The sequence below is a fragment of the Populus nigra genome, chromosome 19 (assembly GCF_951802175.1).
Source record: "Populus nigra chromosome 19, ddPopNigr1.1, whole genome shotgun sequence".
Classification (NCBI taxonomy): Eukaryota; Viridiplantae; Streptophyta; class Magnoliopsida; order Malpighiales; family Salicaceae; genus Populus; species Populus nigra.
In genome coordinates this window covers 9,491,880-9,516,329 of record NC_084870.1, presented here as the reverse complement: position 1 = coordinate 9,516,329, position 24,450 = coordinate 9,491,880, and the positions used below count along the sequence as shown (strand labels likewise).

Genomic DNA, 24,450 nt, shown 5'->3' with positions numbered 1-24,450 from the left:
GTAACTTCAAAAAAAGTTCAAGAAAAAAAGGGTAAAACCACGACAATAGGATTGTCAGCCGACAATATTGAACTACAAAGGGAACGCCAGCTAAAACATGGAATTAAATCATTAATAAAATGGATAATTAACACCGAAAGCGCTTCAAATGCTGTACAATTTATTAGACTTCTCAAATAATGGAAGTCCATTCTGCTATTAAATGGCGTCTTCATTAAAACTTCAACTACAACATCACCAAAACACTCTTCTCTTCCTATATTAGGTTTTATTGTCTGTCCTTAATTTCATGGCTTGTGTGGTCTTGAGAAAATAAAACTTCAGAGAGAGGTATTTGGATTTTATTTTTTTGGTTATTTGTGGTGATAATAGTATAAAAGAATTAGAATAAAATAAATGTGATGATAATAATATAGAAAATAAAATTAATTCAATTCAATAATAAAATATCCTTTTTAATATGTAAATTTAAATTATTTATCAATTAAATTTAAATTTAAATTTACATGTTGCCGGTGTTTACAGAGGAATATCCGAATATCCTACTGAAATTGGGCTATCCTATCTACTGATCACGACTTTTCTTCTTGAATAATACCTGAGCTAAAAAAAATCCTGACGTAAGAGAGTATGTTATAAGGAGTCCCACAAAGTTGAACTTATAGCATATCTGGAAGCTTGTTCATAAAGGAGTGCGCATGTATGCCTTGGTGTGAAGTCTAGAACAAGAACGCGTATACTTTGACTATAATTATTCAAAATTAAGATAGTTCTGCAAAAATTCTCTTGCAACACGAGTTCTCTATATGGATCAAAAGATTCAGGTAACGTCTTCGAACTTTCCTAGGTAGAATTGACACTTTCTGACAGGAGCAGTGACGTGAGTGTAGTGTAGTAGCATGAGCTGGAAATTTCTTAATTCCATAAAGCCTTAACAAAATAAATTTCGTCTTCCTAACCTCTGTTTATAAATACCATTCCATATCCAAAATTTTATTCAAACAAGAATAGTCTAAGGTTTTCTTCATCTTCATCCATTTTTACTGACAAGCTTAGTTCAACTTTCAACACCAGGTTCTTTTTTCTTTCTTTTTTTTATCTTACAAGGCCAGATGGGTAGTTTGGGTCACCAATTGCACATTTTCTTCTTCCCTTTCTTGGCTCATGGCCACATGATACCAACTGTGGACATGGCCAAGCTTTTTGCTTCTCGAGGCGTAAAGACAACCATCATCACCACTCCTCTCAACGCACCTTTATTTTCCAAAACCATCCAAAAAACCAAAGATTTGGGTTTTGATATTGATATCCAAACCATCAAATTCCCTGCAGCAGAGGCAGGATTGCCGGAAGGATGTGAAAACACGGACGCATTCATTACAAATGAAAATGCAGGGGAAATGACCAAGAAGTTTTTCATTGCCACAACCTTCCTTCAAGAACCCTTTGAGAAGGTACTGCAAGAAAGGCATCCTGATTGCGTTGTGGCTGATATGTTCTTTCCTTGGGCGACCGATGCTGCTGCCAAATTTGGAATTCCGAGACTAGTGTTTCATGGCACTAGTAACTTTGCTTTAAGTGCTGGAGAAAGCGTGAGACTTTATGAGCCACACAAGAAAGTTTCATCAGATTATGAACCTTTTGTTGTGCCTAATCTTCCTGGTGATATAAAGTTGACAAGGAAGCAACTGCCAGATTTTATAAGAGAAAATGTTCAAAATGACTTCACCAAGTTAGTGATAGCATCCAAAGAATCAGAGTTGAGGAGCTTCGGTGTTATTTTAAACAGCTTTTATGAGCTTGAGCCAGCTTATGCTGATTATTACAGGAAGGTTTTGGGAAGAAGGGCCTGGAATGTAGGCCCGGTTTCATTATGCGATAGAGACATCGAGGATAAATCAGGAAGAGGAAAAGAAGCCTCAATTGATCAACATGAGTGTTTGAAGTGGCTTGACTCCAAGAAACCCAATTCAGTTGTTTATATCTGCTTTGGAAGTATGGCAAGCTTCCCTGCCTCTCAGCTAAAGGAGATTGCAACAGGCCTTGAAGCTTCTGGCCAGCAATTTATCTGGGTTGTTAGAAGAAACAAAAACAGTGAAGAAGATAAGGAGGATTGGTTACCTGAAGGGTTTGAGGAAAGAATGGAAGACAAGGGGCTGATTATAAGAGGGTGGGCACCCCAAGTGTTGATTCTTGATCATGAAGCAATAGGTGCATTTGTGACTCATTGTGGATGGAACTCGACTCTTGAAGGCATAACTGCAGGGAAGCCCATGATTACATGGCCTGTATCTGCTGAGCAATTCTATAATGAAAAGTTGGTGACTGATGTCTTAAAAACTGGAGTTGGTGTTGGAGTCAAGGAATGGGTTAGAGTGCGTGGAGATCATGTTAAAAGTGAAGCTGTAGAGAAGGCAATCACTCAAATCATGGTGGGTGAAGAAGGAGAGGAAAAGAGGAGCAGAGCAATTAAGCTAGGAGAAATGGCAAGGAAGGCTGTTGAAGAAGGTGGATCTTCTTGCTCTGATTTCAATGCTTTGATTGAAGAGTTGAGGTCGTATCGCCCTTGAAACTTCGACAGGATTTCAAAAGGATTGTCACGGACGTCGGACAGCATATAATATTTTGTTTGTATTAGTTTTGACAATTTACAGCGTCTCATTTCCTTCATGTGACCTGGAGTTGCAGTTTTTTTTCCCTCTAAAAATGAGTTGGGACCGTTAAATGCAGAACGAAGGCCATATTTTATGTTATGTGTATACAAGTGTTGAGAGTGTTGAGAGAGTAACACACATACAAACCAGTGACTCCATTGTTTCCAGTGCCTCTCAAGTGGGCCTATACTAACTGACACCGGAATGTGATCTTCCTTCGTTCGACGCCGACTCCCGATTCAAGGCGACGAGCCACCATCTAGCCATTTCGAATTCGTTCCATTTCTAATGGACCGTGGATGAGAGCTCCAGCTTATACTTGGCCCAAGTAATTAATCAGTCCCAGTCCACCTTTTCATCTCTCTTCTTACGACATTGTTTTGTACGCCCATCAGCTCTATTTCCCCTTCCTACGGGCTTCCAAGAAGAAAACCGTCGAAATACACTAGTGGTGTTTTTCCTTCACTTTGTTTTTGCTCCAAAATTTGAGTTCTGGATTTGGTAAGTGAACCGTTAGTCACAGGTTGGCAGTTCAGCTCGGATTTATTTTTAAATATAGATGTTTAAGTTTTTTTTTAGCAAAACAATATTGTTTTAGATAAAAAATAATATTATTTTGAATATAAAAAATATTCTTCAAGTTAACTTAATCATCTAACAGGTGAATTCACTCATTAAGTCATTTCGGTTTAATCAAGTCAATACACATAATTTTTTTATAAAAAAACTCAATCCGAATATTGTTTGGAGCTAGTGATTTATCTTACCAGCTTACTAGTGTAAGAGGAGTTGAGTAACTATTGTAATGTTAGATGTTAGTGGGCACAACAAATTAACTTTGAGATGTATTTTAAAATATTAATTGCCACAATTATTATATTGGTTGTAGGGTTAAAACAATATATATTTTTAGGATCCAGTAAAAATTTAAACATAAATAACAACTTTTATAAATTTATTAAAAAGTTTTGTTTTTGTTTCTATAAACATAAACAAATAATTTGTCAAGAAAAAATTAAAAAAAGAACATTATCAACGTCAAACTAATATTTATAAATAACATAACAACTTTCCACACCAATTACAACTTTTACAGTACAGCTAGCTTGAGAATTGTCCTCTGCACACGCAGAAGAAATTTCTCAGTTGTAAGACCAGACGTGGTAGTGTCATATACGTTCTCACTGTTGCCCTTCCAAACTCACAATAATTCCACAGCACCCCGTCACCGAATAAGAAAAAAAGAAAGATTCACAACGACTTGACTCGGACCCGAAACAAACAATAATCGATCTCGGTGTATTTAATGTCTATGGCCTATCCATCGTTAGGGGAGCATACTGTTATTGGTAGAGGTTTTTCTTTTTCTTTTGAATGATAACCGGAGCCTATATATATATATATATATATATATATATATATATATATATATATATATATATATATATATATATAATAAATTTTACTTCTCTGAGTTATTCTTTTTTTATAGTATTTCTATTTATTTTTTAAAAAAAACCCATGTGATGTTTTCATTCTTATTTCTTCTTTCTATTATTTAAAATAATTAAATACAATTTTTTAAAATCTTAAATTTATATTCTTAATTACAATTTTAATTCAAAAAACATAACATTATACCATCAAACAATTCAGTTATTTTACTGACAACATAATACAATAACTTTTAGTTAAATAATTTGATGTGTTTGATAACAAAATAATTCCAACTGCTGAGAGCTAAATAAATTTCTAATCTCAGTCTGTAAAAACTATTAAAAAGAGAGGATATTTTAATGTGCTCAAACCAACAAAAAAGAAAGATAGGATAAATGAGTGAAGTAAATAAAAAAATATATATGAAGATAAAGTAGGCATATGACCTATCTCACTACTTAAACGAGGGAGTAAAAAAATAAAAAATTAATTAAACCGAGAAAATCAGAAAAAAAAAATAACGAAAAAAACCGAATAGTGAAGAAAAACTGATTAAAATTTTAAAAAAAACTGACCGGTTCGGTTTCGGTTTTATAAGTATAAAATAAAAAAAAACGGAACCAAACCCAAACAAAAAAAACCAAGCCAAACCGGTTTTGTCCTAAAAATCGAACCGAACCCGGTCGGTTTGAACCGGTTTCAGTTTTTTTAAAAAAATTCAGTTTAATTATTTTTTTTAATAAAAACTAAACCAAACAAAAAATAATCACCCATGCTATTTAATCTCGGTTGATTTGTTTTTTGTTATTTTGATAAAATAAATAACCTTTCTCCTCTCTTTTTTCCGGCCATGCAACATAACTTTTCACGAAGATTGAGTAGGCCTCGGGCCTGTTGCAAGCATGTATCTAAAAGCCCAAACAACGAAACTATGCAACAGATCATTCGGCCACCCGATTCTCCGTAATAATTATGACCCCTCGTTGGAATGTTGCGCATAAAATTTTCATTTTTTTCTCCTTCAGAGGTCAATAATTTTTTGAATAAGAAATCATTACACTAAGACTGTTGAATTATTCTAATCAAAATAATATTTAATATAGAAAAAACAGTATTGGTAAATTTACAAAGTCTCAATTCTCTATCCATCTGAATTTGCAAATGGATTTATTTATTTATTATGTGGTTTTTATTATTTAATCTTGATTCGTTTTCTTCGTTCGGAAAAACAATATCAGTAATATGTCAGGACAAAATAGTGGGATCTTCGAAACCTCAGAACTGATTAGAGAAAAACACCCTTCTTGTCCTATGAATTGATTTACATCACAGTCTACAATCAATCATGAACCCTTGGCCATTTTTTAAGCTAATCTCTCAGCCATTTTCATTTTTTAGTGTACAAAATCTCTCAATCATTTAAACAGTGAGAAAAGCATATAGAAACTGGATACATGTCGACCGTACCTCTGCCATGTCCCAATATTATTGTTTTTTCAAGGAATTTTGCAGGATATGGCCACCTCGAGGAGAGCAAAAGGATAAGACAGTGGATGCTAACTACGAGCTACTGTTAAAAGCAATCATCTCTCTGCCTTTTAAGATTTTAGGCTGTGAGCGTGGATCTGATTATTGATATAAAGTAATTATCTCTCTATTAAATTATTGGCAAAGAAGATTTTAAGATCATAAGAGCTCGTGCCACCGGTCTCGAGGTGGATGGCATGACATTGCCGGCCCTCTTTTCCCTAATTTATTCGTGCAAATCATGAAATAATTTGAGAATTATGTACGTGAGTGAATAAATAAATAAAATATTATTTATGATCTTTAAAAATAAAAATAAAATATAAATGAAGATATTGAATCTCGAAAAATAAAGTATTTATTTGGTTATATTTACTAAATTTATTTATTAAAATATTTTTTATTTAAGCAAACAAAGGTAAAAATACATAAACAAATTAAATTGATCCAATAAAATTAGAGCGGAAAAAAATTATGCAAGACTGTATATATTATAAATATTTTTTTATTTTTAAAAATAAAATTCATAAGTACAAGAGATAAAAATAATTCATCAATACAACACTTCTTTTTTTTTAGCATCAATATCCTACGAAATCTCTGTATTCTCTCTCAATAAGAGACTACAGAATAACAAAAATAAACTATTATGTCAAAATTAAATTAGAAAAATATTATGGTCCTGAAATTGTATAACTTATGTTGTTTTAAAAGTTTAAGAATTAAAGTGATTATTTTTTAAAATTTATGGCATGCCATTCAAGTTTAATGTTTTTTTTCTCATTTTGATTCATTTTTTTTAATGATAAATTAAAATTAATTGATTTTCAATTAAGAATAAATCATGAAAAAAAGTATAAAAACTAAATTGATAAAATATAAAATTTTACATAACTAAGAGAAAAACTCACACCTTTTGAAGCAGTACATGAAGATTAACATTTAAAATCTTTCTCTCTGCGTGTCACCTCAGCACAGTTCTCTAGAGAATTGGAAAAACGAGCACATCAATGCCTGGTGAAAGTGTCGTCTTATTTCCAAGTTGATGTTGACACGTTAACCACCGTAACTAATACCATCTTTAGCAACGCGATACAACGTTGTTGTTATATAAGAATAATTTTTAATTAAAAATATAATTTTTAATTATTTTTAATATTAACAGGATAAAATTATTAATTTTTTTAAAATATATTAATTTAATATTTTTAAAATAAATTTTTTTGGCTGAAAAGCATAGTTATTAAACCCGACCCGGCCCGGCGGGTCGACCCGGTGGCTGGACCGGTTCGGGTTTGTTAAAAGACCGGCATGTGCAACAACCCGGCAAAACCCGGGTGACCCGGAGGGTCGACCCATGACTTGGGCGACTCTGGAGAATCCGGACGAGACCGGGTTCTTCTTAAAATGTGGTTTCTGTGATTCGGCTTCTCTTCTTCTTTCTTCATCTTCCCTATAATGAGCTGATGTTTGCAAGCAAATCACCATTGAAGAGCTGAGTCTCTTGGTTTGGCCAATAGATGGCTGGGAAAAAAAGGGATGGGCTCTTTAGTTTTGGTCAAGGCAGGGGGATGATTGAGAGAGGGACGAGGGAAGTTGTGGCTGGGTCTCTGTGGCAGTTGCTTTGCCAAGTAAAAAGGAAAACTTTAAGAATAATGCAAAAACAAGCAAATCACCATTGAAGAGCTGGGTCTCTTAGTTTGGCCAATAGGTGGCTGGGAAAAAAAAAGGAGGGGCTCTTTAGTTTTGGTCAAGGTAGGGGGTGATTGAGAGAGAGACGAGGGAGGTGTGGCTGGGTCTCTTTGGCAATTGCTTTGCCAAGTGAAAAGGACAACTTTACTGGTTTTGGGAGAGAAAATCCCAAGCAAGGGGGGCAAGCAGGGGGCGGCTTGTTTTTATTTTTGGTAGAGATAGGGAAAATTTAGGGTTGTGAAATTATTTTTGGTAGAGATAGGGGGGCGGCTTTTAATTTTTTTTTTAATTAAAAAAAATAACATACTATTTTTTAATGTAAAATAAAAAAATTAAAATATTTTTTTAAATTTTATTATTTATAACATCTATATTCACATGGATTTTTTCTTAATTTTTTCATATAAATATTCAAACTTTAATATATATATTTTTAATTTTTCCGGGTTGACCCGAGTTGACCCATAAAACCTAGGACCCGGCTCTTTAACCGGATCAATTCCTGAACCGGGTTTAATAACTATGGAGCCGTGGCCCCTATAAAATTCCCAACCTGAATTTCGGTATGTTTCATATTAGTCACTGATAAGTTAAAAATCAAGACTAAGCCCTCAATATTTTCATAATATCTCTAACTTGGTCGTCCAACAATTCAGTCCGCCCTACGACCCTAGTCTCCCTACCCCATAGCATCTCAGTTAATGAGTGTTTAGTACAAGTCATACCGAGCAGGAGCAGGAAACATGGCTGGAGTTAAAATCCTCTCTATGCTTGTGCAAGCACTAAAATTAAAGAACTTGGAAATTTCCTTTTTCAACTGCTAATGCATGCAGTGCTCCCATCTATATGCGCAGTTAGTACACTTGATTTGGTGATTCTCTTTTCTATTTGATCTTTCTCCAAATTGATTGAGAATATGCATAAAAGACGACAAGTAACACACAGTAAACGCAACTAATGTAATAACATGGCAACTCTGCCCTTTCTGTTCACAGAAGAGAGACAGCCACCGCTTCTTTTAATTACATTTCAAGTAGGAGTATATCAGTTGCTTATGTAGCTGTTTTCTATCTTGTTGGCCTTCAACTTCGGTGCAGCCACCTCAGAAATCATAAATTTTTGCACCGCTGGCAAGACTTATATCTTAACAATCATGTCCTCCCCACCACCGAAACTTATTTATTGCAATTTTCAAATCAATTTAAATTTATGTTGCATTCAATATATGCTAATTGCATGTGGCATTTAATATTTGTGACTCGTGGGTCACATTTACTAGCTACACAAGAGTTGCATATAAAATATGAGATATACGAGTCAGATAACACATGTGATTTGATGAAGAGACACAATCAAAGACAATTTCTTTGAATATTAATTTCTTACCCAAAAAACCACAATTTGCATAATTCAAATAACTAGTTTTTCAATCTCAAAAACGCAATTAGCATTTATAATTAACCAAATTAGACCAAAGATTAACATAACATAACATATTATTAAAATTAAACTAACTATGCATCAATTTATAATTCTCATGACACTACCAGAAAATTGATAAATACAAACGGAAATACCGAGGAAATATTTTTGTCGGTAAATTTTCGAGGGATTTTACCGATGGAAATATTCCCTCGGTATATACCGACGGAATTACTGTGGGAAAAAAATTTAAAACAAAGCAAAAAAAAAGATGACGTGTCATTTTTACCAACGGAATTACCGACGGTAAATTCCCTCGGTCATTCCGTCGGAAAATTGTGAACATTGTTCATCATGTCAATTACAAAGGGAATCACTGACGGAATTTTCTGTCGGTATTTTCCAGAGAGTGTTATTTGGCGGTTTTCTGAAAAAATTCAATTAATTTAGAATTTTCATTTAAATATTACAGACGGAATCACCGACGGATTGAAAAACCGTCGGTAATTGTTGGCGGTTTTTTAAAAAAATTATGAAATTAAAAATTTAAATTAAATATTACCGATGGAATTATCGACGAAATAATTAAAAAATATTAATATTCAATTATCCGTCGGTAACTCCGTCGGTAACGCGCTCCAATAAAAAGCCTGAATCCCTTTATTTCACAAGAGACAGACTCATTTGTTCTTCTTATTCTTCTTCTTCTTCTTGTTCTTCTACTTCTTCTTCTTCACTATATGTAAAAAACATCAATATATTTTTTTTTCTCTTCTTTTCTCTCCTCATCTTCTTCTCTTTTCCTCCATGCTTGGGTATGTCTTCTTCTTCTTTTATCCTCTTAGTTTTTTTTTATTAATATGCTTAACGAAAATTTTTTTCTCTCCTTAGCTTCACTTGCAACTACATTAAGATAAGATTTTTTTTTCTTCTTTTTTCATGATTTTTTTCACTATATTTGTTTTTTATTTTATTTTTAATTGTTTTTGTTCTTAATAATTGTATAAATGCTGTTGTGAGATTTTTTTTTCATATGAGATCAATTTTTAGTTGATTTATTTATAGGATTTTTAAATTTTTAGCAATTGCAACTTTATTTTTTTCATATGAATTTTTTTTGTTAAATTTATTTTTTCATTTTATTTATTTGTTGCAAATTTGTTTGAGTTGATTTTCTTATTCTTTTTTCCAAGCATTTTGAGTATATATTATACAGTGTTAATTTATGCTAATTTAATTATTTTATAATTTTATAAAATGAATTTTTTAAAAAATGTTTTTAAATAATTACCGACGGTAATTCCATTGGTAAATCCGTTGGTAATAAAAAAATATTATTACCTAGGGATACATCGATGAAATGAAGCGGATAAATTTATTTTTTTATCACCAACGGATTTACCGACAGAAAAGAAATTACCGACGAAAATGCTCCGTCGGTGATTCTATCGGTAATTAATTTACCGACGGAATATGTGTCTTACGTCGATGGAAGAATTCTGTCGGTAAAACTGTTAAATCTTGTAGTGTGACATATAATAACATATAACTATATCTAACAATCACTCCAACTCGTGCAAGGGCATGAAACACTCGTGGATGGGTCTAGAGCACCACCCTAATTCGTCCAACTCGAGGACGGGTTTGTAGTATCCGTGTAGAGGTGAGGAGGACCAATATCAACACAACTTGTAGACAGGCATGGGATGCTCGTAGATGGACCTACACTACCAACCCAACTTGTCTAACTCGAGAACAAGTTTGTGTAGGTGATAACATCAATATAACCCCAGCTTGTAGATAGATTTGGGATGCTCGTGGATGAACAAGTATCCCTAACACCCTCGTAACAAACAATCTCATCTTTTGTTAATACTACTTCAATATGCTCAGTGTAAACCCCGGTTGAAAGTTACAAGATATTGTATAACGGTAACAACCGGTTAGCACAAAATGATGAAGAAATAAAATAAGATGGGTGGGTATAATTGAGTAGAAATTTTCAATACTGGAATAAATGAATTTGGTATTAAAAATAAAATGAAACGAGTGTGTCTGAGGGCGTGGTAGCGGTTGCTTTTCAAAGTGATTTTATATTCCAAAACACATAAAAAAAAAAAATATTTTTTATTTTAAAAAAAATATTATTAACATTAACACATCAAAATATTATAAAAATATCAAAAAATATTAGTTTGAAGCAAAAAAAATTAATTTTTTTCAAAATATAATATCAAACACAAACATAGAAGATAATACAAATTACAAAAGATGAAAAAGGAGCATCGTGGTTTTTTTTTTTTTTTTAAAAAAAGCTTCTCAGGGAAGTTTGGAAGCCGTCGGCTGTAAGGGAAATGGAAATCAAAGAGTTCTCTCCTTTTCTCTTGAAAATCTCTTGCTAAAACCAAATCAATCTGGTATATTAATGAGTGATTAGTGTGTGTGAATGTCAGAAACATTAATCAGGTGAATGATATCGGCATTAAATTGATTAGTCATCGCATAGGTCAACTTAAAACTCTGGTGATTTAGTATAAATTAGGTGAGATTTGATTTTTTTAATTTTTTTAATATAATTAAATAAATATAAAATTAATTTATTAATACTGAATCTTGCATTATTTTTTTTACCGTCTATATTCATCTCTAAACTTTTTGAATTGACATAATTATATATAGTCTATATTCATATAAATTATTTTTTAATTTTTTAATGTGAAATAACTATATTATACTTTATATTTTTTTATAACTTCAATCTATATATATTGTTTTTTAATTTTTTAATATGAAATAACTATACATGATTACATACACATAGATTGATTTTTAATTTTTTAAAATAGAATAATTATGCTACACTTTATATTTTTTTATAGCCTACATAAATATATATTGTTTTTTTAAGTTTTTAATATGGGATAAATATATTATGCTTCATATTTTTTTTATAACTTATATCTACTTGAATTATTTCTTAACTTTTCAACATCAGATAATTATTCTATATATATATATCCCGGTGAACCATATGATCTAAAATCTGGTTTCCTGGCCGGAAAAAAACCCAACCAGATTTATAACTATGCTCTTTACTGCACGAGACTCGGAACAATGCCGTGCTGTTTTTCTGTTAGCCTGTCTCTTCTTTCCCTCCATTCATGCTAGTTTTTCTAATGTTTTAACATTATTTTATTCAAAAGTTTCCAGCCCCTCTTTAATGACCCTGTCCCTCCACGACTGGTTCTCCCAGTCCCTTGCCCCATTTCTGTACCTAATAATTAAATGAAAAAAAAAAAACCACCATCAAAGAACTTTTTATCTAGATTTTTTTCTTCTAATTTTTGAATTCGTGATTTCTGGGTGGAAATTGAAGTTTTTCCATTTTTTTTAAAGTTTAAATATATGCCAAAATAACGTCAGATCTTGGCAAGTCAAAATTAGCAAAATTCTTGGGCTTGCATAACCAAATATCTCACTGCGTTGCCTGGAACGTACCTGAACGTGGAAAGAAGCAGTATAGCTGTTAAAAATTAAACCAAATTAGAATATGCTTCATTTCTTGTAATATAACTTCAATTCAGTCCAAGACCCTCTCAAATTTATAGTTTTTCTTCAAATTAGCACAATGATTTTATTTTAAGAAATAATACGGTTAAACTTATTTAAAAAAGAAATATAATCTAAAGAGTTGCATGTGTAATTCATGAATTCTTTAAAAAAATATGATAAAATTAATTTCATTAATTTTTTTAAAAGATATTTAAATTATTTAATTTATAAATAAATAAATATCATCTTTTTTTTCACTAAAGATAATATTTATTTATTTTTAAAAGACATGATTTTAAAAAAATAAATATAGTATCATTATTAAGTCGTGATAAAGATAAAATTAGTCAAGATCCATGGTCACTACTAAAAAAAAAAAGTACCATAACATAAATTATTCCTGCCATTCTGATCAATTAGAAAGACGTGATTTATACATTTATTTTCACAACAATATTTTAGATTAACTATACATAAATATCTATTGAGTATTTGGAAATTAATTAAAAAAATAATAATACTACACATATGCATATATGTTATTAAAGTTATTTTTGTTGCTAATTCCTTTTTAGGATTTTTTTTATTTTCTAAATCATCAAAAAAACGTGTATTAGGAAATATAATTACCTACACTTCCAAAGAGATACACAAGTATCAAAAATCCAATGGAATAATTGGAAACTAATTTAAAAAAATAGATTGCAATGTTACGTACATGCACATTTGTTTATTATTATGATGTCTTATAGTTAAATACTTTATGTATTGATGTTATCTTTATCTCAATTCGAGACTGGGAATAATATTTATCATAGTTAGAAAATATCTACTTATTTTTTAAATTTAAAATTTAAAATAACTTTTGTCTGATATACATTGGAAAAAAAAAGCATACAAATTTATATCCCCGCCACAGTACCTTTCACCTCTCTCCTTGGGACTGGCGTACTACCCTCCTAATCTCCCCCGTTGATTCCTCCGTCTCCCTCTCTCATTCCAAGTTAAAGACAGAGAGAGAGAGAGAGAGAGAGAGAGAGATTTCAAAACTTGAACCCTTCTAAACCTTGTCTGTTTCAACTTTCAAATCTTCACCTCAAGGAAAAATGAAGACAAACACTAACACAAAACTCATACTCCTTAACCCATCTATCCACAAAACCCTGCCTTCTTCTCACCGTCTTCGGTTACTCTTCATAGTCACTTCCTTTACCATAGCTTTCACTCTCACTCTCTTCACCACCACCACCTTCCCTACAACCACCACAACTTCAACTCTCACCACCTCCACCACCTCTCTACCACTATCCATCACCGCTGCCCTCCTCCACTACGCCTCCACAGCCAACTCCACAACACCCCACATGTCATCCGCTGAACTCTCCACCATCGCAACCACCCTTCAAAACTGCTCTTCTCATTGCAATTTCCTCGTTTTTGGCCTGACCCACGAGACCCTTCTGTGGAAATCACTCAATTTCCATGGTCGTACAATCTTTCTTGATGAAAGTGAGTACTTTGTTTCGAACTTTGAAAAAGACCACCCTGATATCGAAGCTTATGATATACAATTCACCTCCAAAGTTAGTGAAATGAGTGATCTTTTATTAGTGACAAAAGGGCAAGTTAATGGTGACTGCAGGCCTGTACAAAATCTACTCTTCTCTGATTGTAAGCTTGGCATAAATGACATGCCTAATCACATTTATGAAATCTCTTGGGATGTGATTTTAATTGATGGGCCTCGTGGGTATTTCGCGGCAGCTCCAGGGAGGATGTCACCAATATTTACTGCTGCTGTTCTGGCAAGGAGTAAGAGAGGAGGCAACAAGAAGACACATGTTTTTGTGCATGAAATTGATAGAGAAGTTGAGGGGGTTTATAGTGAAGAGTTTCTGTGTGAAGAGAATCTGGTAGAGACTATTGATTCACTGGGACATTTTGTGTTGGAGAGAGAGGAAGCTAATTGCTTTGAGTTCTGCAAAAATTCGACATCTGTGTCATCATCATTGCCAACTTCAATAACAAAGACGGCATCTTTATCATCCGGGGATGATGATTTTGATGATTGAGATCATGGATTTGTGTGATTACTTGTACCATCGCATATGTTTCTTCCCTTCTTTCTTTTAATATAGAAATGTAGTTTTTATAGGACTTAAACTGCCAAAAAATTCCTCAAAATCAAGCCTGAAAAATCAAGTGCCCGTTGTTCAAAATCTTGCTTTTTATGTATAGTCTGTTTGGTTAATGAGAAAAACTGGGATTTTTGGAACAAAAATATGACTAGTTGATTGTTAATTAACTGGCCATGAGTCTTGGAATAGCCACAGCGTTTTTTTCTCAATTTACTTTTACGTCTAATCTTGTTTGGTCAATGCGAAGAGAGATGGAATTTTGAAAAAAAAGAGTGTATGATTGACAATTAATGGGCCATTAATCTTGGAATGGAAAAAACGTGTTTCTCAGTTTACTTTCATGTCTAGTCTCGTTTTATTGATGAGAAGAGGAAGGGAATATTGAAACGAAAATGTGGCTAATTCTTGGATCAGCAAAGGCGTTTTTCACTCAATGTCTGCCCTGTTTGGTTGCTAAGAAAAGGTGGGAGTTTTGAAACCAAAATGTGACCAATTCTTGGATCAGCAAAGGCCTTTTTCACTCAATGTCTTACCCTGTTTGGTTGCTAAGAAAAGGTGGGAGTTTTGAAACCAAAACGTGACTGGTTAACTGTTCATGAGCCTCTAATCTTTTATTAGTTTAAAGTGCTGGCCTGTTAAACAAAAGAAGCATATTCAACTCAAGCGGACACTTCATTAGACCTTCTAACAACCTCTTAATACTAAAGGAGCGCTAAAATGTCTATCTCATTGCTCTTCACCTTTCTTACAGGAAACACTTTTGTACACTTCCAAATTTAGCCACCATTAAATGCGTTAACCCAAACAGGAAGAGGAGAGGGAGCGAAGAGGGTAAAGAATACTATCGTGTCGGTGACGGTAACAGGGGCTCAGGGGAGCTTTAGCTGACTTCTTGCTTTTAGGACTTCTCTCTCGATTGATTTTTACATTTGGAATATTGGAATCCACACGCGCTCCTTATCTGTATGGTTTGCAACGCGCCCTAGTATTGGTCTGCAAGAGAGTTCAGACAAGAAGGTTCGTGAGGGTTTTCTTGGGATTGGTGATGCGGGTGCCAGATAATACGCCAGGCAAAAAAAAGGACTGCTCTATTAGCTCAAGTCTCTATTATCACTTCACTTTCTTTTCTTTTGGCGAACTACAAATCAGTACCCAGATTGTACAGTGACTAACAGATCAGTCCCCAGTCTTTATAATCTTGCTAATTTCTCCTTGCGGTTTCCATGACTGTAAAATCATTAAATCTGGTTAGAAAAAAATTGAGATTTTATAAATAATTTTACCGTATTATATTTCAAATATAAGAATAAGGAAAAACATAAAATGAAGATTTTGTCATGTTAATTCACAAAATAAATCACATCAACTCTTTTATTTAATAATTAAAAATATCCATTACATATAGATTAAAACAATATAATGAGAGAATCAAATAAAAGAGCTTCTTTCTATTAAAAAAAGATTTGATATTGGTATCAATTTCTCCATGTTGCTAAGTGAAAGAAATTATCCAATTATCTTTGTAAATATAGTATTTTACTAATTAACACGGGTTAAAAAAAAATCAATTTTACTGTAAGGAAAATGATGCATGAACTTGTTATTTTAAGATAAATAATGTGAGAAGTTAACAAGATTTATGCTCAGTAATGTGGTACAATGTAATTTTCAAAAATATTTTTTAAATAATAATGTTTCAAAATAATTTTTTTTATTTTTTTATTTTAACATCAATACATTAAAATTATTAAAAAACATACAAAAAACACAACTTTAATTTGTCTTAGATAAAAATAATAATTAAAACACACTTTAAAAAACATGTCTAATGACAAAAACAAACACTATAGCGAGTTTGGGGACTGGTATACTGATGAGTATGACTCGCAGGTATTTTTTTCAAAAGAATTCTCTTACTTTTGAGTTTAGTCACGTGATGCACGTGACCAAAGCGTACGTCAAGGCACTGACAGAGCGGGAAACAAGAAATTTGTGTCGGTGAGGTACAACGATTGATAATATAATTTGGACTGGCATGCTTTACTTGGTTAGAAATAAAAGCTGTGGAGTTATTGTCCTTGAGGCTCATGTATGTTTCTTGGGAGGTCCCTGTTAGTTCTTACGGGACTGCGAGATCCGGTTTTTTAGCTCTGTTAGATTTTGTATTTTAAATTTTTTAAAAAAAATTTAATTTTTTTAATTTTTAATTTTTAATTAATATATTTTTAATATTTTTAGATCATTTTGATATAGGTTGATATCAAAAATAATTTTTTTAAAATAAAAAATATTTTTTTAATATAATTTCAACTATACTTTTAAAAATGGATATATTTATAGCAAGATAAAGTGGTAAACCTTGTTTGATACATCCACTAAATTTCTTAGATGAACAGAGGGCTGTTTAAGAATCTATTAAAAAAAAAATTAAAAATATTTTGTATTTAAAAATATATCTTAATAAATTTTTACTTTTTAAAAACAATTTTTGATGTATATGAGTAATTAAATATATATAAAAATTATTTTAAATAAAAATTTCCATTTAAATTTTATTGAAACTCCCCGGTGGAATGGAGCTCCGTGGTTTTTTTTAACAGCATGACTATTCTGGGGTTATTTTTCATAATTAGATTCTTTCATAATCATATCTTAATAGCTAATTAACAAAACTAACACATTCATGAAAAATACAGCGAGCCAATCCAAACAACTCCAGAGCATTTTAATAGTAATTACCAATATTTACTATATAAGTTCATTTTTAAAAAGAAACATATACAAAGAAGAAAAGAACTTAGAGATTAGAGATCGTAATCTTGCTAAGTGCCAATATAATATGATTCACGTGTCAATTGATACTAACCACATCAATGTTTAACAATCTTTAATTATGGAAAAAACTTAAATTGAAAAAAATTAGAGATAAAAGACTTTAAATACGTAAGATAAAAGGTTAAGCACTAAAAAAAGAAGACAAATCAAAGGTTGTGCACTGAAATTGTAATTTTCTATAATTTTAAACATTATCCACATTATAAGTTCTATGCCTGGATAAAGAACAAGGAGGTCTAGGATTCAAGGATCTTCTTCTTCCCAATATTTTCCCTCAAATCCTTGCTTGATTTTATACATTTCCTTCCTATACACTAAACTTATGACTGCAAAACCCCCCCATCCTGTAAAGGAGATCTGTTTTGTAGATACATCAACCATCTTCTACATCTCCAGTCCTTCTTAACTGTGTAAAGAACCCCATCATCCTCTGAAATCTGACGACTTCGTCTAATTACCTACTAAGTAATCTAAAATTTCTCGTTAATAATACACGAACCACCAAATCATCTGTTTGCCTCACAGGGCGCATCTGCGGTTTCTCAAGCACCGTGCTTGGTTGAACTTTCCTGGTCACCATAGCAGGACCGAGTTGAACTCAGAGGCTTATGCTAATCCGAGCGGATTGAGAACTGGTAAGCCTGAGATAGGCCCAGATGGACTGCATTTGGATTTTAAATCCACCAACGATATTACATACCCGAGTCGTATGTTGATACACATTGTTGTAGCTATCCAGGAGAAAATTAGGGAGGGCAAGAAACCAATTTTACTCCTTGGAGTTGTCTGTCAAGTGCTTGAAGTTAGTGTATCTTTTTATTGTTTAATGATGCATCCACGGTCCCTCTTGGACCACCATAATTAGTCCTTTACAACCATAATCAGTCGAGCCCTTAATTTGATGATGGTCAATCTTGTTTGCCCTTGTGCCACACACAGCCTATGCGCAATTAAAGGTAACTACAACACATACCGAGTCTAGAAGGAACGATTTCAAGTAGCGATATTTGTTTTGTGAACAGTACAGCTTGCATATTTTTTTCGGGACCATTCTTGCGATTCGTATTAGCATGAAGTTTGTGCAGCTTGTATATCAACCTTTACATTGTTTAGACAAACCTTTCATACATTCTTAGTTTCTTCCTGGAAATTCAACTGCCTGTCTCAAAAGAGCACTATAACCGACCAAATTTCTCTTTTTTCCAATCTGAGGATGACTCAATGATGGAACCTTACAAGGAATGAAGTTGAACGAAGCAGGGTTTGAGCAATACCTACGGTGCAAGGAGAAAGCCGCACACTCCCGCGCTGATCTCTGACCAGGAAGATCAGGAATGCAATTTTTTCTAATATCAAGAACGCCACTCCTCTCTAGTTTCGTACACTTTGGCCCTAGTTTTGTAAAATAATTACTTGAAAGTGACAAATTCACCAATTTCCCCAATGCGCACACCACCTCTGGCACCTGTCCATACAATAAGTTGCTGGCCAAATTGAACTGTTCAAGCTTAGCCAAGCATCCCAACGAGCATGGTAAAGGACCGGTTAAGAAGTTGTTACTAGCATCAAAAAGGACTAGTTTTCTCAAAAAACCTAGTTCATATGGGAGGCAACCTGTAAGTAAGTTGTGCGAGAACAGCACTTCAGTTAATGTCGCGGAAGCTTTAATGATGCTGCGTGGGATTGGACCGATAAATTTGTTGTAAGCCAAGGTGAGGTAAAGCACTGGGGTCGAGCCTAGGTTTTCAGGGAGTCCTTGCATAAAATTGTTGTTGTTGAGGAAGAGTACGTCAAGGCGTTGAGTGAATACTTGTGGAGGAACTGTTCCAGTAAAGAAATTGAATCGGATATCTAAAAATGATAGGGCAGGGATTCCAAGAACCTCCATGGGAAAACTGCCAAAGAAATTATTGTTGCTTATGTCTAGTTCATAAAGAAATGGTAGTTTGGTGATTTTTGGTGATATGGTGCCAGAAAATTTGTTAGAGTTGGCATGGAAGAGAGCAAGGTCAGGGAGTTGATCAATGAAGCCATCGAGAGTAGGGGCAGATAGCTGGAATCCATTGAAATCAATGGAAGCAAGGGTAATGGCAGAGTCATTATCAGGTGGACTAGTACAGTAGAAGCCTTTGTAGTTGCATATATCCGCGCCAACCCAAGTTTGAGTGATGCCAAGGGGATCAGAGGTGATAGTGTTCTTGAAGTCTTGGATTATTGGATATACAAAGGCAAGCCTTTGGTCTAAGAAGTTTAAGATTTCTGGAATTAATGGAGGTGATATCAATGGAGACAGGCCTTGAAAGTCTTGGCAATAAGTCAGGCAAGTGAAACACGGAAGGAAGAGGATTGAGATGTGGAATATGCTCTTGTTGTTTGAAGAAATGCTTCCCATTTGATACATGAAGTAGCCAGAAGAGAGTTTTGAAGAAGATGATGGGGATTAAGAGTCTTTTCCAGTGTTAATTTATACTTAGTAGTTAGTGTGGTTGGTGAGTCTCATTATCAAATTGAAAGGTTTATTAATGCGTGCTCTACCACTTCTCTTTCGGTGGATTGAATCCGAGGCATGTGTTCCGACTAATCATTCTACTCCAAGGTCAATCTGTAGATGATTTTGGATTTGTTTTAGGAGCAGAACTCGAGCGAGCTCTTCAATTTTGTGCGCGTTGGGTTGCAGTTCATGACTAGAAGAAAATTGTCGTGTCATATAAACTTTGTGAGACTCTCTTCAACTGCATGTTGATAGCCAAAATCCCATCAATCTGGTTCTTGGTTTCCATCCACTGACGGTTCTGCAATAAGAGTGGGATGTCGTTTCTGTCCATAGAGGAAAGGTGGTGACATATTACCAAATGCAATGATCAGCCCATTAATGGGAAATTAGTGCGCCAATAAGAAGAAGTGGGATGCTGGCCTTTGATACCATGGGTGTCATCGGGATAAGCTGGCCACAATCACGAATGTGGTTGGAAATTAAAAATACCATGTTGGAATGCGATACAAACCATATATTTTTTTAATTTTATTTATTTTTTATATATTTTTAGAAAATTTTAATATATTGGTATTAAAAATAATTTTTTAAAAATAAAAATAAATATTTTAATACATTTTCAAAAAAAAACATTTTGAACCACCATGCTACCAGAATCTCAAATACATTCAAAATCTCTCATTAATATGGTCTAAAAAAGTATTTTTCGTGGTAGGAACAGATTACTCTTCTTTTTTATATATAGGTAGGCCAGAGAGACATTTTTTAATGGTCAGTTCTCTTAAAGTATCCTAAGCACTAAGAAAAAAGGAAAGCATGGCTTTGTTTTTTTAGTTTGAAAAACATTTTTGAAAAAAAGTTTGTTTTTTAAATAATATATATTTTTAATATTTTTATATTATTTTGATGCGTTGATATCAAAAATAATTTTTTAAAAATAAAAAAAATATTATTTTAATAAAAAATACTTAAAAAAACAATTATAATTACACAAAGGTTATTTTTTGATGGGCTTCACATTGACCTCCCAAGAAAACCTCCCCCGTATAAAAATCGCTTGCGGGCCCATTCGAAACGGAATCCCGGTTTATAATTCTTAACACATCACATCCAGCAGACCAACCCAGTTACAAAATGGACCCAAAACACAAACCATCTGTTTCACCTCCAGGTTTTTCCAGAAGCAAGATCCAATAACAGCAGCGGCCTATGGGCGAGGGCTCATTTCAAAATCAGAAAGAGACAGTGCATCGCCCTTCATGCCTTGCATTTTGTCTGACTCAGTGAAAAGACGAGAGAAATAAAATAAATGAAATTCTTTTTCCCGTCAAGTCAGGCATCGGCCCTGCTGCTCGTGGGCTGTTTCCAGCTAGGTATTCCGTGTCCTCATCTGGACCACAATCCATCCAATAAGACATTTGTCACGATATCTTGTCCTCGTATTTTGAAATTATTTTAAAAAAAAATTAATTTTTTTATTTTAAATTAATATTTTTAGATGTTTGATGTAAAAAATAATTTTTAAAAAATAAAAAGTATTATTATAATATATTTTGAAATAAAAATATTATTTTAAAAAGTAATCAAAACCCGACAGCGAAACATCCCTTTACTGTTCTTTCATCAGCTTCTAAACCAGAACATACATTTTTTTATTTTTCACAGACAAACGTTGGGCCCAGCTCTCTAAAGTGACAGAGGACTTGTGTCGGCTGAGGTGCTATCAGAGTCTGAGCGATCGAGGACTCGGGTCAACTAAAGTCATCCATATTAAATTGCATGATAGGATGGCGTAAAAAACAATATATATATATATATATATATATATATATATATATATATATATATATATATATATATATATTACACATACTCATATGGAGATCACTATTTAAAAAAAGAAAATGTATGTCATTTTCTTTTCACGATGGACACACAGTATCACATGTCTTGTTATATTTTAGATAAAGTTAGTCATTATATTGATATAATAAGTTTATTTTTAAAATGTTTTTCAACTTGAAATTATTTTAAAATAATATTTTTTTTATTTTTAAGATTTTATTTTTAACTTCAATATATTAAAATAATTAAAAGAATTTATTTATGTTTAAAGAATTAACATATCGCAAAAATAAACACTACTACCTGAAATGATAAATCAGTTTATTTATATTTTTTTCGTAGAGAGAGGACAATTTCTTATAACAATAACTATACAAACAAAGAAGTAATCAAATAGCAAAGACAGAGTGTTGTGATGCAATCCTCATTGTTATTTGAGTGTAATGTTCACTAATGCCCTGTCTGGTATGAAGCTTCAACTTGTTTTTTAGATATAAAAAGGAGGATGAAATTCAACACCAAACGGGCTTCTGGAACGGCTGCCCAGAAATTGAGAAGCAAACAGGAAGTAAAGGGGACAAAATATCATTAAACTATAAAGTTGCATTTGCTTTGAAAGCAGAAATGAGTTCACCTTATTCATTATGATTTATACGACAAGCTACAAGCTGATTAGGAGAAATATGTTTACATAGATAGGAGCAGCCATCAAGCAAACCAAGAGACTATCTTGAATTGAAGGGATCCATTTAAAGCCGCAGCTTATGCGGTTTAAGGGCATTATATGTTATAGGTGCAGGAGCCGGAGCCATTGATTGTTGATCAGATGTCTCCAATGAACTTGAATAACCACCCTTCCTACAAGGAATATAGCTGAGTGACCTCTCATTGGGACAAGTCCTCTTGATAGAGAAGAACTTGGCACAATCAGCTGCTGATCTCTGACCAGGAAGATCCAAAATGCAATTCATTCTAACATCAAGAATCCTTTTCTTTATCAATTTCCTGCACTCAGGTCCGACCTGAGTGAAATAGTTGTGCGAGAGAGACAAGTTCGCTAATCTAGGCAGGTCGCACACCATCTCCGGCACCGGCCCGTAAAATTTATTCACGGCCAAATTCAGGATCTCCATCTTTTTTAGGCATGCAAATGAATGGGGTATTGGGCCAGTCAACTTGTTGCTGCCCACATCAAACACGACAGCCTTGTCCAATTTGCCAATCTCGTATGGCAAGCACCCTTCGAGTTCATTGTTCAAGAAAAGCACTTCAAGAAGGTTTTGGGCATTGCCGATACTTCTTGGAATGGGACCACTAAACTTGTTGTTGGCCAAAGTGAGATAAAGGACAGGTGTGGAGCCGAGATTACCAGGAAGCTGTTGTGAGAATTTGTTGTTGTTGATGAAAAGCACATCTAGGTCTAAGGTGAAGACTTCAGCTGGAACTGGCCCTGAAAATGAGTTGAACCTGATGTCTAAAAAGGTTAAGTTGGTGGCTTGAAGAACAGACATAGGGAATCCACCAGAGTACTTGTTGTTGCTGAGATCGACCTCAAATAAGTAACGAACTCTGGAAGTGCCAATACTCTTTGGCACAGGACCAGTGAAATTGTTGGAGTTCGCATGAAAGATGGATAAGTCCCGCAACTGATCGAGGAAACCTGTGAGCTGAAGATCCGGGCCGCCAAAAGAGTAGCCATTGAAATCTGCCGCTGCAAGGGCTGTCACCTTCTGGTCAGGTACAGTTGCACATTTAAAGCCTGGATAATTACAGACATCATTTCCCACCCATTTTTTTGTAATGTGCATGGGATCTTTAATAATTAATCTTTTGAATCTCTGAATTATGTGAAAGTCTCTTTCGATGTTTTTGCTCACAAAACCTTTAGATGGCTTGGGAGATGGGACCACTTTTGGCGGAGGGAGTGGAGGAGGCGGAGGGGGCGGAGGAGGCGGAGGGGGCGGAGGAGGGGGAGGAGGGGGGGGTGGAGGGGGCGGAGGGGGCGGAGGGGGGGGTGGAGGAGGCGGAGGGGGTGGAGACGGCGGAGAGGGTGGCGGGGGACAAAGGGGTTCGGGAGGGGGCGGGGGAGGACAATTTTCATTCTCAGGAGAAGGGGCAGGAGAATATCCACCCCCACCTATGATTATTTCTAAAGCTTCTCTCTCTGTCCCAACAACCGCATTATAATGCAAGCATGAATGAAAAATGAGAGTGAAAAGTAGAATTGAAGAACACAAAGAAGCGGTACCCATCTATACTCGCTGAAGGGTCTCTGGACTTGAGAGAGTAAAGAGAACAGGGACATATATATATATATATTACTATAAAGAGGGTAGAGGGAGACCATAAGTAAGGGAAGTCAAGATTCACGAGCATACAAAGGTTTGCAATAGAAAAGTTGTCTTGGGGTGGGACTGTTGGGATCTCATTTTCAGACACATATTTCTGCATTACTGTTTTCCACTCCATCCCTGCGAATCTAAACTTTCTTTTGGGACAGAGTGGTAGCTATCCTATAACAACATGGTTCGATTCGAAGTGTCTTTATAGTGCGCCATCCCTCGTGGACATGAATATCATGGAAAGAGCTGAGAATAAAAGGAAATCATCTGAATTTCCAAGGCACATTCACTTCAGTAAGAAAATTCTTGGTTTTATTTGCTGCTGAGGATGAAGGTGTAGGGACATTAGATTAAACTTTTAATTCAATAATTGGATCTTGACATTAGTGGGGACAACATCTTCTTCATTTATTGGACTTCATCTGTCATGGTACGAGAGTTTTATCTTGTGACTATTCTTGATAAATTTGACTTTTCTTCACTTGTTTTCGACCATAGGTTCTTAAGATACT

General features: G+C 34.0%; 4 protein-coding genes across 4 annotated transcripts; 2 read left to right on the top strand and 2 right to left on the bottom strand.

Moving 5' to 3' along the window:
* The first annotated feature begins 984 nt into the window (after positions 1–984).
* Positions 985–2,753, top strand: LOC133679764 (scopoletin glucosyltransferase-like). Its single transcript, XM_062102451.1, has one exon. The coding sequence runs from the start codon at positions 1,113–1,115 to the stop codon at positions 2,568–2,570; it is 1,458 nt and encodes a 485-aa protein (XP_061958435.1). The 5' UTR covers positions 985–1,112; the 3' UTR covers positions 2,571–2,753.
* A 10,447-nt stretch (positions 2,754–13,200) lies between these two features.
* Positions 13,201–14,503, top strand: LOC133679596 (protein IRX15-LIKE-like). The gene has a single exon (XM_062102240.1). It carries the CDS (start codon positions 13,391–13,393, stop codon positions 14,354–14,356), a length of 966 nt encoding a protein of 321 aa, XP_061958224.1. The 5' UTR covers positions 13,201–13,390; the 3' UTR covers positions 14,357–14,503.
* A 3,733-nt stretch (positions 14,504–18,236) lies between these two features.
* On the bottom strand, positions 18,237–19,937 carry LOC133679755 (uncharacterized protein At4g06744-like). The gene has a single exon (XM_062102441.1). The coding sequence runs from the start codon at positions 19,656–19,658 to the stop codon at positions 18,390–18,392; it is 1,269 nt and encodes a 422-aa protein (XP_061958425.1). The 5' UTR covers positions 19,659–19,937; the 3' UTR covers positions 18,237–18,389.
* A 2,244-nt stretch (positions 19,938–22,181) lies between these two features.
* Positions 22,182–23,901, bottom strand: LOC133680056 (uncharacterized protein At4g06744-like). The gene has a single exon (XM_062102855.1). It carries the CDS (start codon positions 23,846–23,848, stop codon positions 22,346–22,348), a length of 1,503 nt encoding a protein of 500 aa, XP_061958839.1. The 5' UTR covers positions 23,849–23,901; the 3' UTR covers positions 22,182–22,345.
* Between the last annotated feature and the right edge of the window lie 549 nt (positions 23,902–24,450).